The sequence below is a fragment of the Lactuca virosa genome, chromosome 3 (assembly GCF_052849685.1).
Source record: "Lactuca virosa cultivar CGN04683 chromosome 3, Lactuca_virosa_CGN04683_v6, whole genome shotgun sequence".
NCBI lineage: Eukaryota > Viridiplantae > Streptophyta > Magnoliopsida > Asterales > Asteraceae > Lactuca > Lactuca virosa.
Genome location: NC_136428.1, coordinates 78,277,891 through 78,297,279, shown reverse-complemented (window position 1 = coordinate 78,297,279; position 19,389 = coordinate 78,277,891). Strand labels below are relative to the sequence as shown.

At 39.2% G+C, this 19,389-nt stretch overlaps 2 protein-coding genes and 1 pseudogene across 4 annotated transcripts; all 3 read left to right on the top strand.

The window, feature by feature from the left end:
• Positions 1 to 2,221: 2,221 nt before the first annotated feature.
• LOC145163705 (pentatricopeptide repeat-containing protein At5g08305-like) lies at positions 2,222 to 2,746 on the top strand. Its single transcript, XM_079082501.1, has one exon. It carries the CDS (start codon positions 2,222 to 2,224, stop codon positions 2,744 to 2,746), a length of 525 nt encoding a protein of 174 aa, XP_078938627.1.
• Positions 2,747 to 2,962: 216 nt separating this feature from the next.
• Positions 2,963 to 3,667, top strand: LOC145163704 (uncharacterized). Its single transcript, XM_079082500.1, has one exon. It carries the CDS (start codon positions 2,963 to 2,965, stop codon positions 3,665 to 3,667), a length of 705 nt encoding a protein of 234 aa, XP_078938626.1.
• Positions 3,668 to 9,218: 5,551 nt separating this feature from the next.
• Positions 9,219 to 10,985, top strand: LOC145166056 (pentatricopeptide repeat-containing protein At5g08305 pseudogene; annotated as a pseudogene). 2 transcript variants are annotated; one of them, XR_013740337.1, is made up of 2 exons: positions 9,219 to 9,303; positions 9,369 to 10,985. The product of XR_013740337.1 is annotated as a pentatricopeptide repeat-containing protein At5g08305 pseudogene, transcript variant X2 (transcript). The 2 variants fall into 2 exon arrangements; XR_013740336.1 differs by lacking the exon at positions 9,219 to 9,303 and having other exon boundaries at positions 9,307 to 10,985.
• The last annotated feature ends 8,404 nt before the right edge of the window (positions 10,986 to 19,389 follow it).

The following is a 19,389-nucleotide window of genomic DNA, read 5'->3' as shown; positions in this document are numbered from 1 at the left end:
GGTGGATTGGGGTAATTGGGAGTTTGTTGCAAGTAATTAGGATGTTGTTGGTAAGGTGGGTATGGGTATTGTTGGGGATTATAGATTGGTGGTGGATAAGGTTGGTAGTTAGGGTATTGGTTGTAAGGAGGTTGTTGTTGTGGGTACATCGGGTTTTGGTACATTGGAGGATGTTGGTAATTGGGTTGATTTGGGTAATGTACTTGTTGAACTTGAAAAGCATTGTTTTGAGGTTGGTTGTTTTGGTGGAATTGTTGGTTTGGTGGTTGTGGTGGTTGATAATTAGGTTGGTTTTGAGGAAGGGCTTGATTCCAAGGTGGCATATCAATGAGAGGCTCTTGTTGTTGTTGTCTTGGTTGTTGGGGTGGGGTATTGGCATCTTGATTGTTTGGATTGGGATTGTGAGGTGGAGTATGATTCATGGCTATGTAGTTTTCAAACGGAATGTCTTCAAAGGAATGACCAAAAATTGGAGAACTCGGCTCGGTGTCGGTATCACTTGAAGTATGAACTTGATCTTCTATGTTGATTAGTGGAGAAAAGGAAGAAGCTTGAACGAGTTGTTGTTGCTTTGCTTGTTTGGCTAACTTTTTCAACCTTTTTGCTTCTTTTTCAATTTCCGGATTGTAGAGTAGTTCACCGGTTCTTGTAGACCTAGGCATAAACAATCAAATAACAATAACCAACTTCCCCGGCAACGGCGCCAAAACTTGATGGGAATGTCAAGTCCACCAAGCAAATTACACCCGTTGATTTCTAAATAAACGTAATATAATGGTAAAAAGGGGTATCGATCCTCAGGGAAATGGTTGTAAATAAACTAATTAACTACAATTAAACTAAAAAAGGGGGGGGGGTGTTATGATTGCTTGAAAACTAAAAGACTTGAATAACTAAAAACTTGCAATTAAGCAAGATAGTGAGATGCTCACAAAGTGGAGAGAGTTGGTTAACTAAGGCAATTCAACACAATGAACATTTGTGTGCTTATCATTAGGATTCAACATGAAGCTTATCATTCATCCCAAATTGGTTATAGCAATCATGAAGCATGATATGCCAAGATTCCTCTTAGGTAGTATGGAGGTTGGGGAAGCCCACAACACACCCTCTTAATCAAGATCAAGGGTTTAATTGAAGCAATTGAACCCAAGAAGTTAATTAGCCTTAAGAAAGAAGGAATCCCCAATTCCTAGAGGATGTCAATGCTTACACATCCATAAAGGAGCTATGATTCATAAACTAGAGATGATTTTTACCATCATAAAGCCCTTGTTCTAAGTTAATTCAATGATTCAATGCAAAACCAAAGAAATAAACTAACAATTGCTCTTTCAAGTGCCAAGCTCATGATCAAAGCATTAAACAAGCATAAGAAATATGATCTAGAACCATAAACATAAGATAATTGATAATCTAGCATGAATCCTTCAAAAACCCACAAACATTCAAAGGTTTTAACCAAAGTTAACCAATATAAAGAGTTTAGCCACTCATGGCAATAGAACAACAATCACAAAAGTCTAATTGCATAAAGAAACTACCAAAAATCTTGCAAAGATGAAGAGAAATGAGTCTTGAGCTTCAAAAATCGCCTCCTACAGGTCTCCAATGGTGTAAAATCGAAGTTATGGCTGCTAGATCTGATCCCCCAAGGTTATGGTGAGCTAAATGACCAAAATGCCCAAACTGGGCAGTTGCGCGGGTACCCGCGCGACGAAAATTCCACCCGCGCAAATGTTGCTGTTATGCTATTGGTCCTTCATTCCACCACTCCACCCTTCCACTACCAAAGATTCCTTTGGTCCCCTCCATATCCATGTAATTCAAATCAGCCAATCATCTTTTATCTTCAAATGTGGATGCTCCAAACCCAAAATTAATTATCCATGATCCATCTTCACAAGCCCACTTCATCCAAGCTTTTATGTTTTTAAGCCCAAATCTCCTTTGGTGGATCCGCCAAGCCCAATAGCGCCTCGAGAGCCCACAAGTCCGTCTTCACTCTAATCCATAATCGCAATAAGCTCCAAAACCCTGCAAAATTCCTCATGCAACATAAAAAGCACCCGGTACGATCCATACTAAAGAAAATAAAGAATATACAATGCAATACTAATAAAAAGAGCTAAAAATCTAAAATACACTAATAAAAATAAGGAAATAAAATAAGCTATCAAAGATAGCTTTAAATTTAGTGTTAAGAACATCACTTGTAGATATGTATGCCAAATGTGGAGCAATAGAGGAAGCACTATCCGTATTCCATGGAGCAATCATGAAACAAACCGATGTTTTAATTTGGAATGCAATGATTGGAGGGCTTGCAACACATGGGTTTGTACACGAATCACTTGATATGTTTAAAGAGATGCAGAAGAACAAGATCACACCAGATGAGATCACATACTTGTGCATACTAAGTGCTTGTGCTCATGGAGGTTTAGTAAATGAAGCTTGGTATTATTTCAAGTCTATTACTCAAAATGGTTTGAATCCAAAAACCGAACATTATGCATGCATGATGGATGCATTGGCTCGAGCTGGAAAACTTAAGGAAGCATACACATTCTTGTCTCAAATGCCAATGGAACCAACTGCTTCCATGTTAGGGGCGTTGTTCAATGGCTGTATCAATCATAGGAATCTTGATCTTGCTGAAGTAGTGGGGAAGAAGCTTGTTGAATTGGAACCAGATCATGATGGTAGATATGTTGGTTTTAATGGAACTATTTTACACATCTAGATTATTCCATTTAGATAATCACGTATTGTTTAGTTTATTCCTATGTTTATCTTTAGCCTATTTTCTAGCTAGTTTATCTGATCCTGTTTATAAGGATCTCTTTAATACTTGTACGTGTGGATATCAATAATCAATTAATGGAATAGAATGTTTTCTCAGTTTCTTTATGGTATCAGAGCGTTGATCCGTTGAAGAAAACCTAGATTCGAAGCCGCCATGACAGAAGAGAAAAACAATGATCCGGGGGCAAGCAAGAAGACTGAAGAACCCATCGATGCTAACTCCATCCATGTCAATTCCCCATACTACATTCATCCGTCAGATTACCCTAAACAAATGCAGGTTAATGACGTGTTGAATGATAACAACTTCAATGAATGGAGGCAGGAGATGATCAATTTTTTGTTTGCCAAGAATAAAAAGGGGTTTGTCGATGGGTCAATCAACAAACCAGATTCTGCATCCCCCATGCATATGGCATGGATGCGTGCAGATGTCATGGTCAAGGGCTGGCTGACAACAGCCATGGAGAGGGACATTTGGACCAGTGTGAGGTACACTAATACATCAGCCGAGATTTGGAAAGACTTGGAAGAGAGGTTTGAGAAGGAAGGTGCTCCACGGGCTTACGAGCTAAAACAGTCGTTGAACACTACAAGGCAGGATGGGACTTCGGTTTCATCCTACTACACGAAATTAGAAACCCTATGGGATGAACTGCAACTCGTTCTCCCAACACCAAGATGTACCTGTGATGGGTGTAATTGCTCTCTAGGAAGAAGATTGAATGAAGTGAAGGAGAAAGAAAGAATTTATGAGTTTCTTATGGGGCTCGATGAGGAGTTCTCCATCATCCGAACCCAAATCCTTGCCATGAAGCCACCACCTTCCTTGGGGGGCCACGTATCACCTGGTTGCTGAAGATGAACAGCAACGCGCAATCACAGGTGGATCTAGAAAATCAATTGGCGAAACAACAGCCTTCCAGGTGAACATGATGAACAGGAAGACAACACGCACTACACAAGGGGTTCAAGGCACACAGACGGCTAACAAAGGCGCACAACGAATCATGAAACAGAGTAGCGACAAGGCAGAAAAATGCACTTTTTGTGGAAAAGGACACAAAAGCGATGGGTGCTTCAAGAAGATAGGTTACCCTGATTGGTGGCCAGGAAAGAAAGACAAACCAAAGGCAAAAGCAGCTTGTGTAGAAGTTGGACCCAGCCCCATACCAGGGTTAACGGATGAACAATATCGTCTTTTTGTTGCACACTTCCGAGAAGATGAGGCTCCTAAAGCTAATCTGGCAGGTAGAACTAACACGTATGATGGATGGGTGGTTGACTCGGGTGCAACCGAACACATCACCCATCGAAGTGACTTTCTTGATAACAAAGTCACAAACACCAAAGAAACACATGTCATCATCCCTAATGGCGATAAGGTGCCTGTCATGGGTGAGGGTGAACACACCCTACCAGGAGGTCTCAAAATTGATGGCGTCTTACATGTTCCTAATTTCAATTACAACTTGTTATCTGTTAACAAACTTGCAAGGAACCTTAATTGTGTTGTAACTTTCTTTCCTGACTTCTTTGTGGTGCAGAAATTAGTGACGAGGGACTTGATTGGTGCGGGTAACTGCATTGGAGGATTGTATCGAATGGGGGCAATGGAAAAGAAGGCTCTCGTGACAACTTTCGAGGTTTGGCACAAAAGACTTGGTCATCCATCACCCAAGAAGATTTTGAATTTAAATTTTGTTAGAGATGTTTCTAGGAATAACCAAACTAAAATGTGTGATGCTTGTTTTAAAGCTAAGCACACTAGGTTGCCATTTCCCATTAGTGAAATAAAGACTGTTTCTTGTTTTGAGCTTATACATTGTGATGTTTGGGGAAAATATAGAATCCCATCCCTATCAAAGGCTCTCTACTTCTTAACAATAGTTGATGACTATAGCCGATCAGTGTGGACTTTTCTTATCAAACACAAACATGAAGTTGGTTTATATCTCATAAATTTTCACAAAATGGTCAAAACACAATTTGGGAAGGACATAAAACGAATACGATGTGACAACGGGGGAGAATTTATCTCTAAAAGAATGTTTGACTTCTATGCCAAGAAATGCATTGTTTTAGAAACCACTTGTCCATACACCCTACAGCAAAATGGGGTGGTAGAACGCAAGCATCGACACTTGCTTGAAACAGCCCGTGCCCTTTTATTTCAAGCAAACCTGCCGAAAACCTTTTGGGGTGAGTGCATATTGACTGCCACCTATGTCATAAATCGACTCCCCTCCAAGGTACTTCGTGGTCTCACTCCCTATGAGCTTCTTTTCAATGAGTCACCAGATTATGATCATATGCGCGTCTTTGGATGCTTGGCATACTATCGCAACACCGACACTGGGGGAGATAAATTTGAACCATGAGGCAGACCAGGAATATTCGTTGGGTACCCTCAAGGGATAAAAGGTTATAAAATTTATGACATGAAAACCAAGAAGTTAGTGATATCAAGGGACGTAAGATTCCTTGAAAACGAGTTTCCCATGAAACATATGCATGGAAACATGCAACCACTAGCCGACAGTGAGGATCTTTTTCGCTTTGCTGATAAGATCATCACACCCCCTGATCAAAACTCATCATCCGAGACTGCCATGCATGACAGTTTTATCGATGACAACAGCCCCACAAGTCATTCTGACCACAACCAACATACGACGAGTGTTGTAAATGATGTATTTGGCAAGGTTGAAGATAATTCTGTACCAACGAACCATCACGCCGCCAGTGAAACCAGCAGCACCGATCAACAAACCAGCAACACTGATCAACAAAGAGAAACCAGAAACAGGTCACAACCCACCCGTTACAAAGACTATGAAGTGCAGCTCCCCCCTTCGATAAATCATCCGCAACCCGTCACTAGTCGAGTCGCCTCTACGGTACATCCTCTTACCAATTATGTCTCTTATAACAATTTTTATCAATCTCACAAATCCTTTTTAGCTGCCATCGTCACCAACGATGAGCCTAAATTTTTTCATCAAGCAGTTCGACACAAACGATGGAAAGAGGCAATGCAGAAGGAAATTGAAGCCCTTGAGCAAAACAACACTTGGGAACTTACGAGTCTGCCAAGAGACAAGAGAGCTATAGACTCTAAGTGGGTGTACAAAGTGAAGTATAAGCCGAATGGAGAGGTGAAACGATACAAAGCACGCCTTGTGGCAAAAGGTTACACACAAATGGAAGGAGTCGACTTTCATGACACGTTTGCCCCAGTTGCTAAACTCATCACTGTTCGTGTTTTGCTTACCATAGCTGTCAAGCGTGACTGGATCATATCCCAATTGAACGTCAACAATGCATTTCTGCATGGCGATCTCGATGAAGACATTTATATGAAAATACCACAAGGCTTCAGAAAAGATAATGAGACACGTGTATGTAAGCTAAAGAAATCCTTATACGGCCTAAAACAAGCCTCGCGAAACTGGTATAAAAAATTCACTGCTACCCTTCAAGATCTTGCTTTTCGACAGTCTCATGCTGATCACTCGCTTTTTATTCACAAAGACGGAGATATCTTTGTGGCAGCACTCATCTATGTTGACGATGTTATCATTGTGGGGAATGATAGAAAGAATATAGAAGATACGAAGTCATGCCTTGACAAAAATTTTAGTATTAAAGACCTTGGAACTTTGAAATACTTCTTGGGAATTGAAGTAGCTCGCATAAATGAAGGGCTGGTACTCAGTCAAAGCAAATACACCATTGATGTGCTCGAAGATTCTAGCATGCTTGGCTGTCGGCCTAGTCGGTTTCCTATGGAACAAAATTTGAAGCTCGATAAAGGAGATGATGCTGACAAGGTAGATGCAAGCACCTATCGACGCCTTGTTGGTAGGCTTCTCTATCTCCAAGCCACTAGGCCCGACATAACTTACGCAGTGAACGTGCTTAGTCAGTTTGTTTATGATCCTCGCCAAAACCATTGGGATGCAGCCATTCGAATTCTTCGATATCTGAAAAACACCTTGGGGCAAGGCATACTTTTACCAAAGGAAGGAGACGTTAAGCTCACTGCTTACCGTGCAATGGCTGTCACGGTTAGTGAAATACTCTGGATTCGATGGCTGTTGGCTGATTTCGACATTGTTTTGGACAAACCCACTCCCCTTTTGTGTGATAATGAATCTGCTCGTCACGTTGCACACAATCTTGTTTTGCACGAACGTACAAAGCACGTGGAAATGGACTGTTACTTTGTTAAGGAACGAGTTGAGTCTAAGGAGATTGCACCTGTCAAAATCAAGACTCAAGACCAGTTAGCTGATTTATTGACCAAACCACTTGGATCAGATCGTCTCAAATTTCTATCGGACAAGTTGGGCATTCGTAATCTTCATGCTCCATCTTGAGGGGGAGTAATAGAACTATTTTACACATCTAGATTATTCCATTTAGATAATCACGTATTGTTTAGTTTATTCCTATGTTTATCTTTAGCCTATTTTCTAGCTAGTTTATCTGATCCTGTTTATAAGGATCTCTTTAATACTTGTACGTGTGTGGATCAATAATCAATTAATGGAATAGAATGTTTTCTCAGTTTCTTTAGGTTTGTCAAATGTTTATGCAGTGATCAAGAAGTGGGATGAAGCAAGAACAATGAGAGAAGTGATGGAGAAGAGAGGAGTTAAGAAGTCTCCAGGATGGAGCTTTGTGGAGATACTTGGATCACCTCACAGATTCATAACTCATGATAAAACTCATCCACAATCTGAACAAATCTATAGCATGTTGAGTTTTGTAGTAAAGCAATTGAGTGATATAGATTCTGAAATGTTCCATGATTGCATATATGTGAATTGTATACTCTTTGATTAGAGAGGATTTGATAAGTTCAATATGTAGGGTGTGAGGATAAATTTCTATTATCTTAACTTGTATTTTAGTAAAATCAAGAAAATAAATAAAAAACAATTTTAATGGTAATATGAATATGCACAAGTTTATGATACATCCTTCACAAGTTTATTTAACCGGTAGAAGAATTATGAACATATTCACCAAACTAAGTATTAATTTTGTACCAAATTCATAGCTGGCCTAAATTGTGTTGTTCATAGAGCATGAGATGTATATAACGACAATTAGGTGGCTCACAACAAGAATCTAATGCCCCAAGAATCACAATGAATCTATGTAGGAATTGAAAGTTGAAATTATAAGTTCAATCCATTTAAAAACTGAAACTTGCATACCGTTAGATTGCCTTTGACCACTTCAGCATATATATTTTAAGTAATGACTTTCAAAGGTGACTAGTTTTAGTATGTTATATATTTAATCATTATATTTTTACATATTTTACCAATAAATTTTCATATTCAATTTGCAATAAAATTGTAAGGGCAACAAACTTTTGCGATATTATACATATAATAATTTCCTTTTTTGTGCATGTTACAAAAATAAAATGTTCAAAAAAGACCATTATGACCAACAAATTATTTCAAATGTCAATAGCAAAATTTACACATTTTGTTATATAATGAGTTAACCCATCATAAAAATTGTGTGGAATTGATCAACGTTCCCTGTTATTATCATCATTTTTTATTTTTTACAATTATGACCTAAGTTTTAACTGTTATTACAAATCTACTCTAAACTTTTCTACAACTTTGCTTTACAGTTTTTTAAAACTTAATTTTTTCAACAAAATATTTTTTTAAACAACTTTTTTTTGCAAATTTGTAACCTTTTTCATAAAATTATATTTTTTGACAACTTTTTTACAAAGCTTTTTCAAACTTAGTTTTTTTAATAAAATTGTGAAAATGCATATGTAAAAAAAACTTGTAAAGAAGTAAACTTATAATAAAAATTGAGCCATATTGGTAACAAAAATAAAATTAGGCCAAAATTATAAAAAGAAAAATTGGTTATAGGAAGTCACAAGGACCATTCATGATTGATCAAATTTGGTCTTTTAACTCTAAATAGCTAGTTGGCCAAATTTGATCTTTCCTCTATATTGGTCAAATGTGTATTTACATGTTTATTGGTCGCGCAGAAAAATTTGCCTTGAAAAAGAAAAAACCTTTAATTACTAGTTATAATAGTCATTTTTGAACATTTTATAGTTAAGTTTACTGATTTTCTATATTAAAAAAAATACAAAATGTATACGTTTACAAAACTTGTTACTCTTACTCATACATAAAGTTTTTAACGGATCCAAATATCCAATTAATAAAAGGTGATTGAGTCGTGGACGGTGTAGTCCATATCAAAGTTCTGGACTGATACGTATCATACCAGATCATGTTTTGTTGGACCAAGCTGGACCGGGTATTTTGGACCCGGTGACCCGTCCATGTTTATCATTTTGTTGTAAGACTCCACTTATTCTAAACTTCAGATCGTATATAAATACAATAATACTCAATTACTCACATAGTCTTTTTCCAGTAAACTAAAAAACCCAGGCATCATCCATAAACTATTCCGATCGCTAAACCACAGGTAATGTTGAATGCTGCATTGTTATGTAAAAATGGGAATCTGATCGCCTTGCTTGAAAACTGCAGATCATTGTGCCAATTCAAAAAATTGCATTCCATCATCATTACATTCGGGCTTCCACTAACCCAAGAAGATGCATTCGTCTCAAGCTTTCTCTCTTTTGCAGCCACTCACTCCAAGAACATGGATTACGCCTACGCTATTTTCCTTCAACTTCCAAACCCAACTATCTTCAATTGGAACACAATCATTAGGGGTTACTCGAAAAGCAAAAATCCTAACAAATCGATATCAGTTTTCGTTGACATGCTGCGGATGGGTATAACCCCAGACCATCTAACTTACCCGTTTCTAGCAAAGGCAGCGTCGCACTTACAAGAGGTTCGGCTTGGCCTATCGGTTCACGGACGTGTTATAAGAGATGGATTTGATGTTGACAGGTTCGTTAAGAATTCTTTGATTCATTTATCTTCTTCTTTCAAGGATCCAGGGTATGCACGCAAGCTGTTCGACGAAATGCCAAACAAGAACTTGGTTTCCTGGAACTCGATGTTGGATTGCTATGTCAAGTGTAAGAAAGTATTAATGGCTCGGGAAGTGTTTGATTCAATGCCAGAGCGTGATGTTGTATCCTGGAGCTCCATGATTGATGGGTATGTCAAAGGTAGTGAGTATAGTGAAGCACTGGCTATCTTCCAAAAGATGCATGGATCTGGTATCAATGCAAATGAGGTGACTATGGTGAGTGTATTGGGTGCTTGTGCTCATTTAGGTGCACTTGATCAAGGGATCATGATGCATCACTACATTATCAACAAGAAGATAGCTTTAACTTTAGTGTTAAGAACATCACTTGTAGATATGTATGCCAAATGTGGAGCAATAGAGGAAGCACTATCCGTATTCCATGGAGCAATCATGAAACAAACCGATGTTTTAATTTGGAATGCAATGATTGGAGGGCTTGCAACACATGGGTTTGTACACGAATCACTTGATATGTTTAAAGAGATGCTGAAGAACAAGATCACACCAGATGAGATCACATACTTGTGCATACTAAGTGCTTGTGCTCATGGAGGTTTAGTAAACGAAGCTTGGTATTATTTCAAGTCTATTACTCAAAATGGTTTGAATCCAAAAACCGAACATTATGCATGCATGATGGATGCATTGGCTCGAGCTGGAAAACTTAAGGAAGCATACACATTCTTGTCTCAAATGCCAATGGAACCAACTGCTTCCATGTTAGGGGCGTTGTTCAATGGCTGTATCAATCATAGGAATCTTGATCTTGCTGAAGTAGTGGGGAAGAAGCTTGTTGAATTGGAACCAGATCATGATGGTAGATATGTTGGTTTATCAAATGTTTATGCAGTGATTAAGAGATGGGATGAAGCAAGAACAATGAGAGAAGTGATGGAGAAGAGAGGAGTTAAGAAGTCTCCAGGATGGAGCTTTGTGGAGATACTTGGATCACCTCACAGATTCATAGCTCATGATAAAACTCATCCACAATCTGAACAAATCTATAGCATGTTGAGTTTTGTAGTAAAGCAATTGAGTGATATAGATTCTGAAATGTTCCATGCTTGCATATATGTGAATCGTATACTCTTTGATTAGAGAAGATTTGATAAGTTCAATATGTAGGGTGTGAGGATAAATTTCTATTTTCATAACTTGTATTTTAGTAAAATCAAGAAAATAAATAAAAAACAATTTTAATGGTAATATGAATATGCACAAGTTTATGATACATCCTTCACAAGTTTATTTAACCGGTAGAAGAATTATGAACATATTCACCAAACTAAGTATTAATTTTGTACCAAATTCATAGCTGGCCTAAATTGTGTTGTTCATAGAGCATGAGATGTATATAACGACAATTAGGTGGCTCACAACAAGAATCTAATGCTCCAAGAAGCACAATGAATCTATGTAGGAATTGAAAGTTGAAATTATAAGTTCAATCCATATAAAATCTGAAACTTGCATACCGTTAGATTGCCTTTGACCACTTCAACATATATATATATATATATATATATATATATATATATATATATATATATATATATATATATTAAGTAATGACTTTCAAAGGTGACTAGTTTTACTATGTTATATATTTAATCATTATATTTTTACATATTTGACCAATAAATTTTCATATTGAATTTGCAATAAACTTGTAAGGGCAACAAACTTTTGTGATATTATACATATAATAATATACTTTTTTGTGCATTTACAAAAATAAAATGTTCAAAAAAGACCATTATGACTAACAAATTATTTCAAATGTCAATAGCAAAATTTACACATTTTGTTACATAATGAGTTAACCCATCATAAAAATTGTCTGGAATTGGTCAATGTTTCCTGTTATTATCATCATTTTTTATTTTTTACAATTATGACCTAAGTTTTAATTGTTATTACAAATCTACTCTAAACTTTTCTACAACTTTGCTTTACTGTTTTTTAAAACTTAATTTTTTCAACAAAATATTTTTTTAAACAACTTTTTTTTCGCAAATTTAAAACCTTTTTCATAAAATTATATTTTTTGACAACTTTTTTACAAAGCTTTTTCAAACTTAGTTTTTTTAATAAAATTGTGAAAATGCATATGTAAAAAAACTTGTTAGAAAAGTAAAGTTATAAATTATAATATAATTTGGGCCAAATTAATAACAAAATTAAAATTTAAGCCAAAATTATATATATATATATATATATATATATATATATATATATATATATATATATATATATATATATATATATATATATATATATATATATATATGAGGTAAAAAGGACCAATTCAGAACAAACTTTCATGATTGTTCAAATTTGGTCTTTTAACTTTAAATATCTAATTAGCCAAATTTGATCTTAACTCTATATTTATTGGTAAAATTTGTATATAACAAATGATAAGAATTATACAATTATAAAGATTGGTTACCCTTACATATTGTCATTAGAAAAGTTTGCCTTGAAAAAGAAAAACCTTTAATTACTAGTTAAATTAGTCATTTTTGAAATTATATATATATATATATATATATATATATATATATATATATATATATATATATATATATATAAGTTTACTGATTTTCAATATAAAATAAATACAAAATATATACATGTAACATCCAAAATATAGTCCCAAAAATTTCATTTTTAATAATAGATAAAACAGTATTGATCAATGACATCCAAACATATACATAAAATCAATGTATCAATTTCTGTAAAATCAGAGTAAAACACCCAAGGCGGAAGCATACGGTGTGTGCTCTACAATCATCCCGAGCTCTTCTTTTTGAAAACCGAAGTACCTGAAACCAAAATTGAAAATCGTAAGCACGAAGCTTAGTGAGTTTCCCCCAAACTACCACATACCATACACATAACATGCAACTAGGAGATACGGGTCCCACCCACACTCAGCTAACTACGAGATACGGGCCCCGCCCACACTCTGTGAGATACGGGCCCCGCCCACACTCAGCTAACTACGAGATACGTGCCTCGCCCACACTCAGCTAATCATGAGATACGGGACCCACTCACACTCAAATAATAATGAGATATCAGCCCCACCCACGCTCAGATACATAAACAAACACATACAAGTATCATACAGACAACAAGTACACAACCTTCTAAACATACCAATAACCACACACAAGTAATAATGAGATACGAGCCCCGCCCACACTCAGCTAATGTTGAGATACGGGCGCGCCCATACTCGAATAATGAGGAAATACGGGCCCCGTCCACTCTCACATACATATAATCATATAAACATTCCAACACATGTGAAAATCACAAAGATAACAACATACAGCACAATCAACGGGCACCGCCTACATACAAGTCATATATGCATAACCTGATACTAGCATATAAAATAGTCATCGGGCCCCACTCAGCATACATATCAATATGTACACATGTCAGGGTCACGTAGACAACTGACATCCTAACATAATAACCATGGGCCAGCATTGGTGTCTTCGACCCGCTAAACACAATGAGGAGACTCACCTTGTTATGTTGAAGTCCCGTGGATAAAACTCTAGCCAGTGGATGATAGATTCCCGAACTGTCAACATCAAAACAACACCTAATTAATAATCGGGTTCTAAGACATAACCATAAGTCCATACTTGGGTTAAAAATACCATTTTACCCCTAACCTAGCTTGGTCCAAGACCAAGGCCCACACTCACACTCTGAAGGCCCAAAAGTCAAATAATCAACCAATGCCCAACTATGGCCCAATTTTCCAAATTAGGCCCAAACCCTTTGCATGGGCCTTACCCTAAGCCCATCCAAATAATCTAGTCCATACATTTGCTCTCAGATGGCCCAACAAGAATCCAAATACCTAAGCCCAAAAGAAAGGCCCAACTTAAAGCCAAACATAATTAGGGTTTTCACATAAGATGACGATTAGGGTTAAGTGTTCTTACTTAATTCATTAAGTTGTAATGCCCGATTCCTGGTAGGTATTTTTTTTATAAATATTCATTTTAGCAAAGGGACTCGACGAGTTGGAGGCCCCAAACTCGTCGAGTAGGAATGGGATTTTCGAACGCGAGACTCGAAGTCTACTCGACGAGTCAGGGAGCCCCGACTCGACGAGTAGAGCTGCCAGAGTGAAACTCTAATTATCAGGGTTTGCACCCTATTTAAACACTTTAACTGACTTCAACTACAACCTCAATCACCTCCAAACCTTAGTCACGAAACCCTAACCCATTTTGAGTGTTCTTGAGCCTTTGTTGTGTGTTTTTGGTGATTTTGAAGCTTGAGGAGGAAGAGGAAGTTTGGGGATTCTAGAGGAAGCAAGTAGATCCAGAGTTTGTGCTACATTCCTGACCTTGACTATTCATCTACTAGATCTTTTCATGGGGTAGTTTAGGGCCATTTGGAGTATATTATGGAACCATTCATGGATGCAAGCATGGTTTGGGGTTATAACTTCAGATCCAGAGTCTTAGAGGGACTCCATGGCATAAAGGTGCCAACTTTATGGCCATGGGAGTCCCATGCATCATATGAACCACTTTTAGAGCCTTTTTAAGCTAAATAACCCATGCATCAAACTTTACGTGATATATCGACCCTAGGGAACCAGATCTGTGTTTTGGATGCATTAAGCCCAACCAAAATCGATTGGACAGATTTGGACTTTGGGGGCCTCGACGATTCGTTCATACGACTCGACGAGTTAGGTCGTGGTCCCCCAACCGTTGATGTTACTGAGCAAACTCGTTGAGTCTAGAATATGATTCAGCGAGTTGAACGTGTTTATGGATTTGAAGATCAAGGAACTCGAAGAATTCAAGGATGAACTCGGCGAGTTGAGAGCAAAATGTCTTAATGGATATGAAGAGGAACTCTATGAGTTCAAGGACGAACTCGACGAGTTGTGAGTGGAATGCCCCGATTTGTATGAAGGGGAACTCGACGAGTTCGTGGAAGAACTCGACGAGTAGGATCGAGACTCGAGAGTTTTATGGACTCGGGGAATCGACGAGTTGATGGACCAACTCGGCGAGTTGAGTCAAACAGAAGGTTGACTTGGACCAGAAGGTTGACTTTGACCAGAGTGTTGACCTTTGACTTTGACCTTTGACCAGAGTTGACCCTTAAAGGGGTTATAAGTATGAAAGGGTAATTAAAGGAGATTGTTATGTGTAGGAGTTTGAGAGGAGTTGATCCTAAATCCGAGGATAGTTCAACTACTTCTCGACATTTAGGTGAGTTACCTTCCAGTAGAAGTGGATCGAAGGCCCCAATGTCGGCCCACTAGTAGTTGATTATAGTAGAGATGATTGTCTTTGTGATAATTATATGGTATGTCACTATCTGGTATGCTATTTATGATAGTATGCTATGATATTATGTGATAGTGGTAGGAAGGGAACTAGTCCCCAGATCCGGTTGAGATAAACCGGAGGGTAGGTCGGGCACCCAGATATGCCTGACAGTATGTTATGCTATGTTATTATGTGGTAGTGGTAGGGGTGAAATAGTCCCCGTAACCGGTTGAAATAAACCGGAGGGTAGGTCGGACACCCAGATATGCCTAGCAGGATAGGTCGAGCACCCATATATGCTTGACAGGGGTAGGTTGGGCACCCCGGTATGCCTGAAAAGGGTAGGTTGAGCACCCAAATATGCTCAGCAGGGTAGGTCGAGCACCCAAACATGTCTGGCAGTATGTTTATTGTATGATATGTGGTATGATGGGGGAACTCACTAAGCTTCGTGCTTACGGTTTTCAGTTTTGGTTTCAGGTACTTCGTATTCAAAGGAAAGGAGTCGGTGATCGCAGCGTATCACACTATGTTTTCCGCACATGAGATATTTGGGATTACACTTTGATATTGTTTTATGATAACATGTTTTGATTATTGACACTTTGGTATTGACATGGGATGTTATTATGGATGTTTTCTTTTACTGTTGGTTTTATAATAACTTAATTAAAAATGAAATTTTTGGTCTTGAATTTTGGGATGTTACATAAGTCCATCACTCCACTAGACCAATCATACCATGTGGTCGGGCATAGGCCATAGATTCAATCCAATGGTCCAAAACACGGGTCCCGACAAGTCCAAACTAAAATTTCCAAGATTAGGGTTTTCTAAACCCTAATTATGGTTTCTAACCCAAACACATGCCAACTAAGTCCAAGATTAAGCTATTGGACCGATTAGGGTTTCACTATGTTGAGCACCACCCACTGCCGCCTCGGGCGGTGGTGGTCGACGGCGGCCCACAGTGGCAGCCACCACCTCACGGCGGTGGTGATGGATTTTCTTCAACTTCCAACCAAGAATCGTCCAACCAACGACACACCACTACAATACATGCATTCCGAAGATTTCACACATACACACACACACACACAGCCACCTCCCACAGTGCCTGGTGGCGGCAGAAATAGGCTATATGGCGGTAGCCACCATGATTGGCTGTCATGGTGGTTACCCACGCTTTCGGACCAGAAAATGCACACACACATCGTAATCACGGAAAAACACTACAAAACGTACCCACAACCACCATGTCCGCTGCAGCGACGACCGGAGATATTTCACGGGAAGAGAAACAGCCGCAAGGAGCGACGTCTACGGCGGCGAAACGAGTTAGATGATGCAGAGCAAAAACGGAGTAAGAAGGAGTGGTGGAGGCGGAGGAAACGGAGGTTGCGTTCTCACCGATAGACAATATCAGCGGCCGCGTTTCACGATTCTGGCGTCCCATGAGATGTTCTTCGTCGCTGTCGACAGACTCACTACCGGTTTGGCTTCGGCAGCTTCCAGCTTCAACAGCGGCTAGGAGGCGGTGGTGGCAACCGGTGGTAGTGGATATAAGGTTGGCGGCTGGATGAAGGTTTTAGGGTTAGGGTTGCATCGTCCAAAAACGGTAGGGAAGGAGTGCACCGGGTTTATCTCGTGTCTTCTTTCCAAACTTAATTCCTTTTCTACAAGTTCAGTCCCTCCTCCACAAAACCTTTTTAACTTTAGTCTAATATTTACAAGACATACCCTAACTTCTAAAATCCTTTTTCAAATTAAATCCATAATTTACCAAACAGCCCTCAACCTTCAAAATTCTTTACAAATTAATCCGGAAATTACACTCTTAACCCCCGAAGTCCAAATTATATCATTTAACCCCCAAAACCAATGCCTTGCTAAAGTATTTCGAATTTAGGGCTACTATTCATCTATAAATTTATCTATCTATTTATCTAATAAACAAAATGTTACAATTCTCCCCTACTCAAATTAGATTTCGTCCTCGAAATCATTCCATACCATTCTCGTCATGTCGAACAACCTTGAGCAACACAGCCAAAATCCCAAGCATACCCCAGCCTTCCCAAGGCAACCGAATTCAACCCTCGCAGGGCCCTACAACCCGCAAAGGTATGAATCCCTTATAACATAATCACGCTTACCCAAGCTGAAATCTGAAGTCTCGAGATGGTCTGATTCCCCGACAGACCGCCCTTACTAAATCATTATTGAATCCAACCCACTTGTCTCCCAGCTGGCTACTCTACTTCTGATTACTTGAGGTTCCCACTAGAAAACAGAATCATAGACCAATTGTGTAATATCCCTAATCCAGCAGCACCAAGAAAGGAAAGGAAAACCTTAAGTAAATGAGTCAACTCGTCGAGTCCAATGAAGCACTTGACGAGTCGGAGCGAGTTCCGTGTCGGGGGATTAAGTGGCCGACTCGACAAGTTGGGGGACCGACTCGGCGATTCTGGTCTGGGTTAGAAAACCCTAAAATCAGCACTTGGTGCCCTATTTAAGCATCTTATTCCCCTCCCCTCAGCCTCATTTATAGCCTCCAGTATGCAAACCCTCACCTACGAAACCCTAGTATCCCTCTTGAGTCTGTGAGCCATTTATGAGTGATTTTGGAAGCTCTTGAAGCCTAGAAGAAGAAGAAGGAGATTGAAGGTTCAAGGAGAAGGTTATATATCTAGGGATTTCGTTTCATTCTCATCACTTTGTGGTAATAAAGCTTCTATCTTGCCTTGTAGTTTCTTAGATCTCCTTATGGTCACTTTTGTGGGGGTTTTTGTCCAAGAAACTTGATCCTTGGGATCTGGACGTCCCAAGCTTGGATCTCTTTAGATCTGGAGTCCTTAATGGTTGTGAAGGCATAAAGGTGCAAACTTTATGCCATTAAAGTCCCATGCAACCCTAGGGAAGGTTATTATGGTCTCTTAAGCTCTAAAAGGCCATGCATGGAAGGAAAGGTGGAATCTTTGCGTGTTCATGAAGAATCTAGGGTCTAGATCTGAACTTGTATGCCTTAGATTGAAGTATTGGTGGCTTGTGGACCAAGATCTAGGTCCTAAGAAGTTAGGGTTTGAGTTAATACCATCTTATGAGGGTGTTAGCGGGTAAAGTTAGAAACTTTACCCTTAAATGGACATTTTCAGGGTTTATGTGAAGTATGAAGCTTGGATCTGAATTATAGAGGCTTAATACATTAAGTTAGTCCATCAGACTGAAGGACTCGGCGAGTCCAGGGAGGGACTCGACGAGTTGGAGTGGGTTGTCCCACGTTGGTTCGCGTTAGAACTCGGCGAGTCAGAGGAATGAATCGACGAGTTAACTCGGTTTATCACAAGTCTGGTTAGCCAGGGAACTCGACGAGTCAGGGGCTGACTCAGCGAGTTGGTTGAGGATTTCTATGATCTGGGTTTTAGGACTCGGCGAGTTGAAGGAGGAACTCGGCGAGTTGAGTCAACTCAGAATGTTGACTTTAACCATTGACTGTTGACTTTGAACTTTGAACAGAGTTGACTTAGTTTGACATCTTGAGGGAATTTTGGGACTAAGTGTTATGTTGGTATTGGTAGCTCGGGGAGCTAGGGGAGCAGCAGTTCGGGAATTGCCATATAGCAGCCAGAAGGATATCAGCAGGGTTTCAGCAATGCGAGGTAAGTCTCCTCACTGTGTGAATGGGTCTAAGGCATAATGCCGGCCCATGTAGTTATTAGTAGTAAGACCTGGGGGTTAGCCCTAGGCACCGTATGCTAGCATGATATTTCGGACCAAGGTCTGATGTCGGGCGGGTACCCAAGGAATTTTTGCATGTTAGATTATACTTGTTGTCTGTGTGATACTTGTATGTGCCTGGTAGGAAGGTGAGTGTGGGCGGGGGCATGTATCTCACTAACAGCAGGAGCTTGGACGGGGTTCCATGACTCATCCATAGCAGGACAGGGGCGGGGCCCAAGATAGGCGAGGCCTTAGAACAGGAATACATAGGGTATGTTTAGTTTATGTGTTATGGTTATATATTTGTAAATGTTTAGCGGGCGGGGCCCAGAGACAGGCGGGGACTAAGAGAAACAGATATGTATACTGAGCGGGGCTCGAAGCCACGCGGGGCCTGGGGTCAGGCGGGGCTTGATGTCGGATTCGTCCGGATTCGGGCGGGGCCCGATGTAGCGGGCGAGGCCCTATGCTTGCAGTATATGATTATGTATGGTATGTGGTAGGTTGG

Coding starts and splice junctions, on each gene's coding strand:
- LOC145163704 (XM_079082500.1), top strand. CDS start 2,963: ATGACAGAAGAGAAAAACAATGATCCGGGGGCAAGCAAGAAGACTGAA.
- LOC145163705 (XM_079082501.1), top strand. CDS start 2,222: ATGTATGCCAAATGTGGAGCAATAGAGGAAGCACTATCCGTATTCCAT.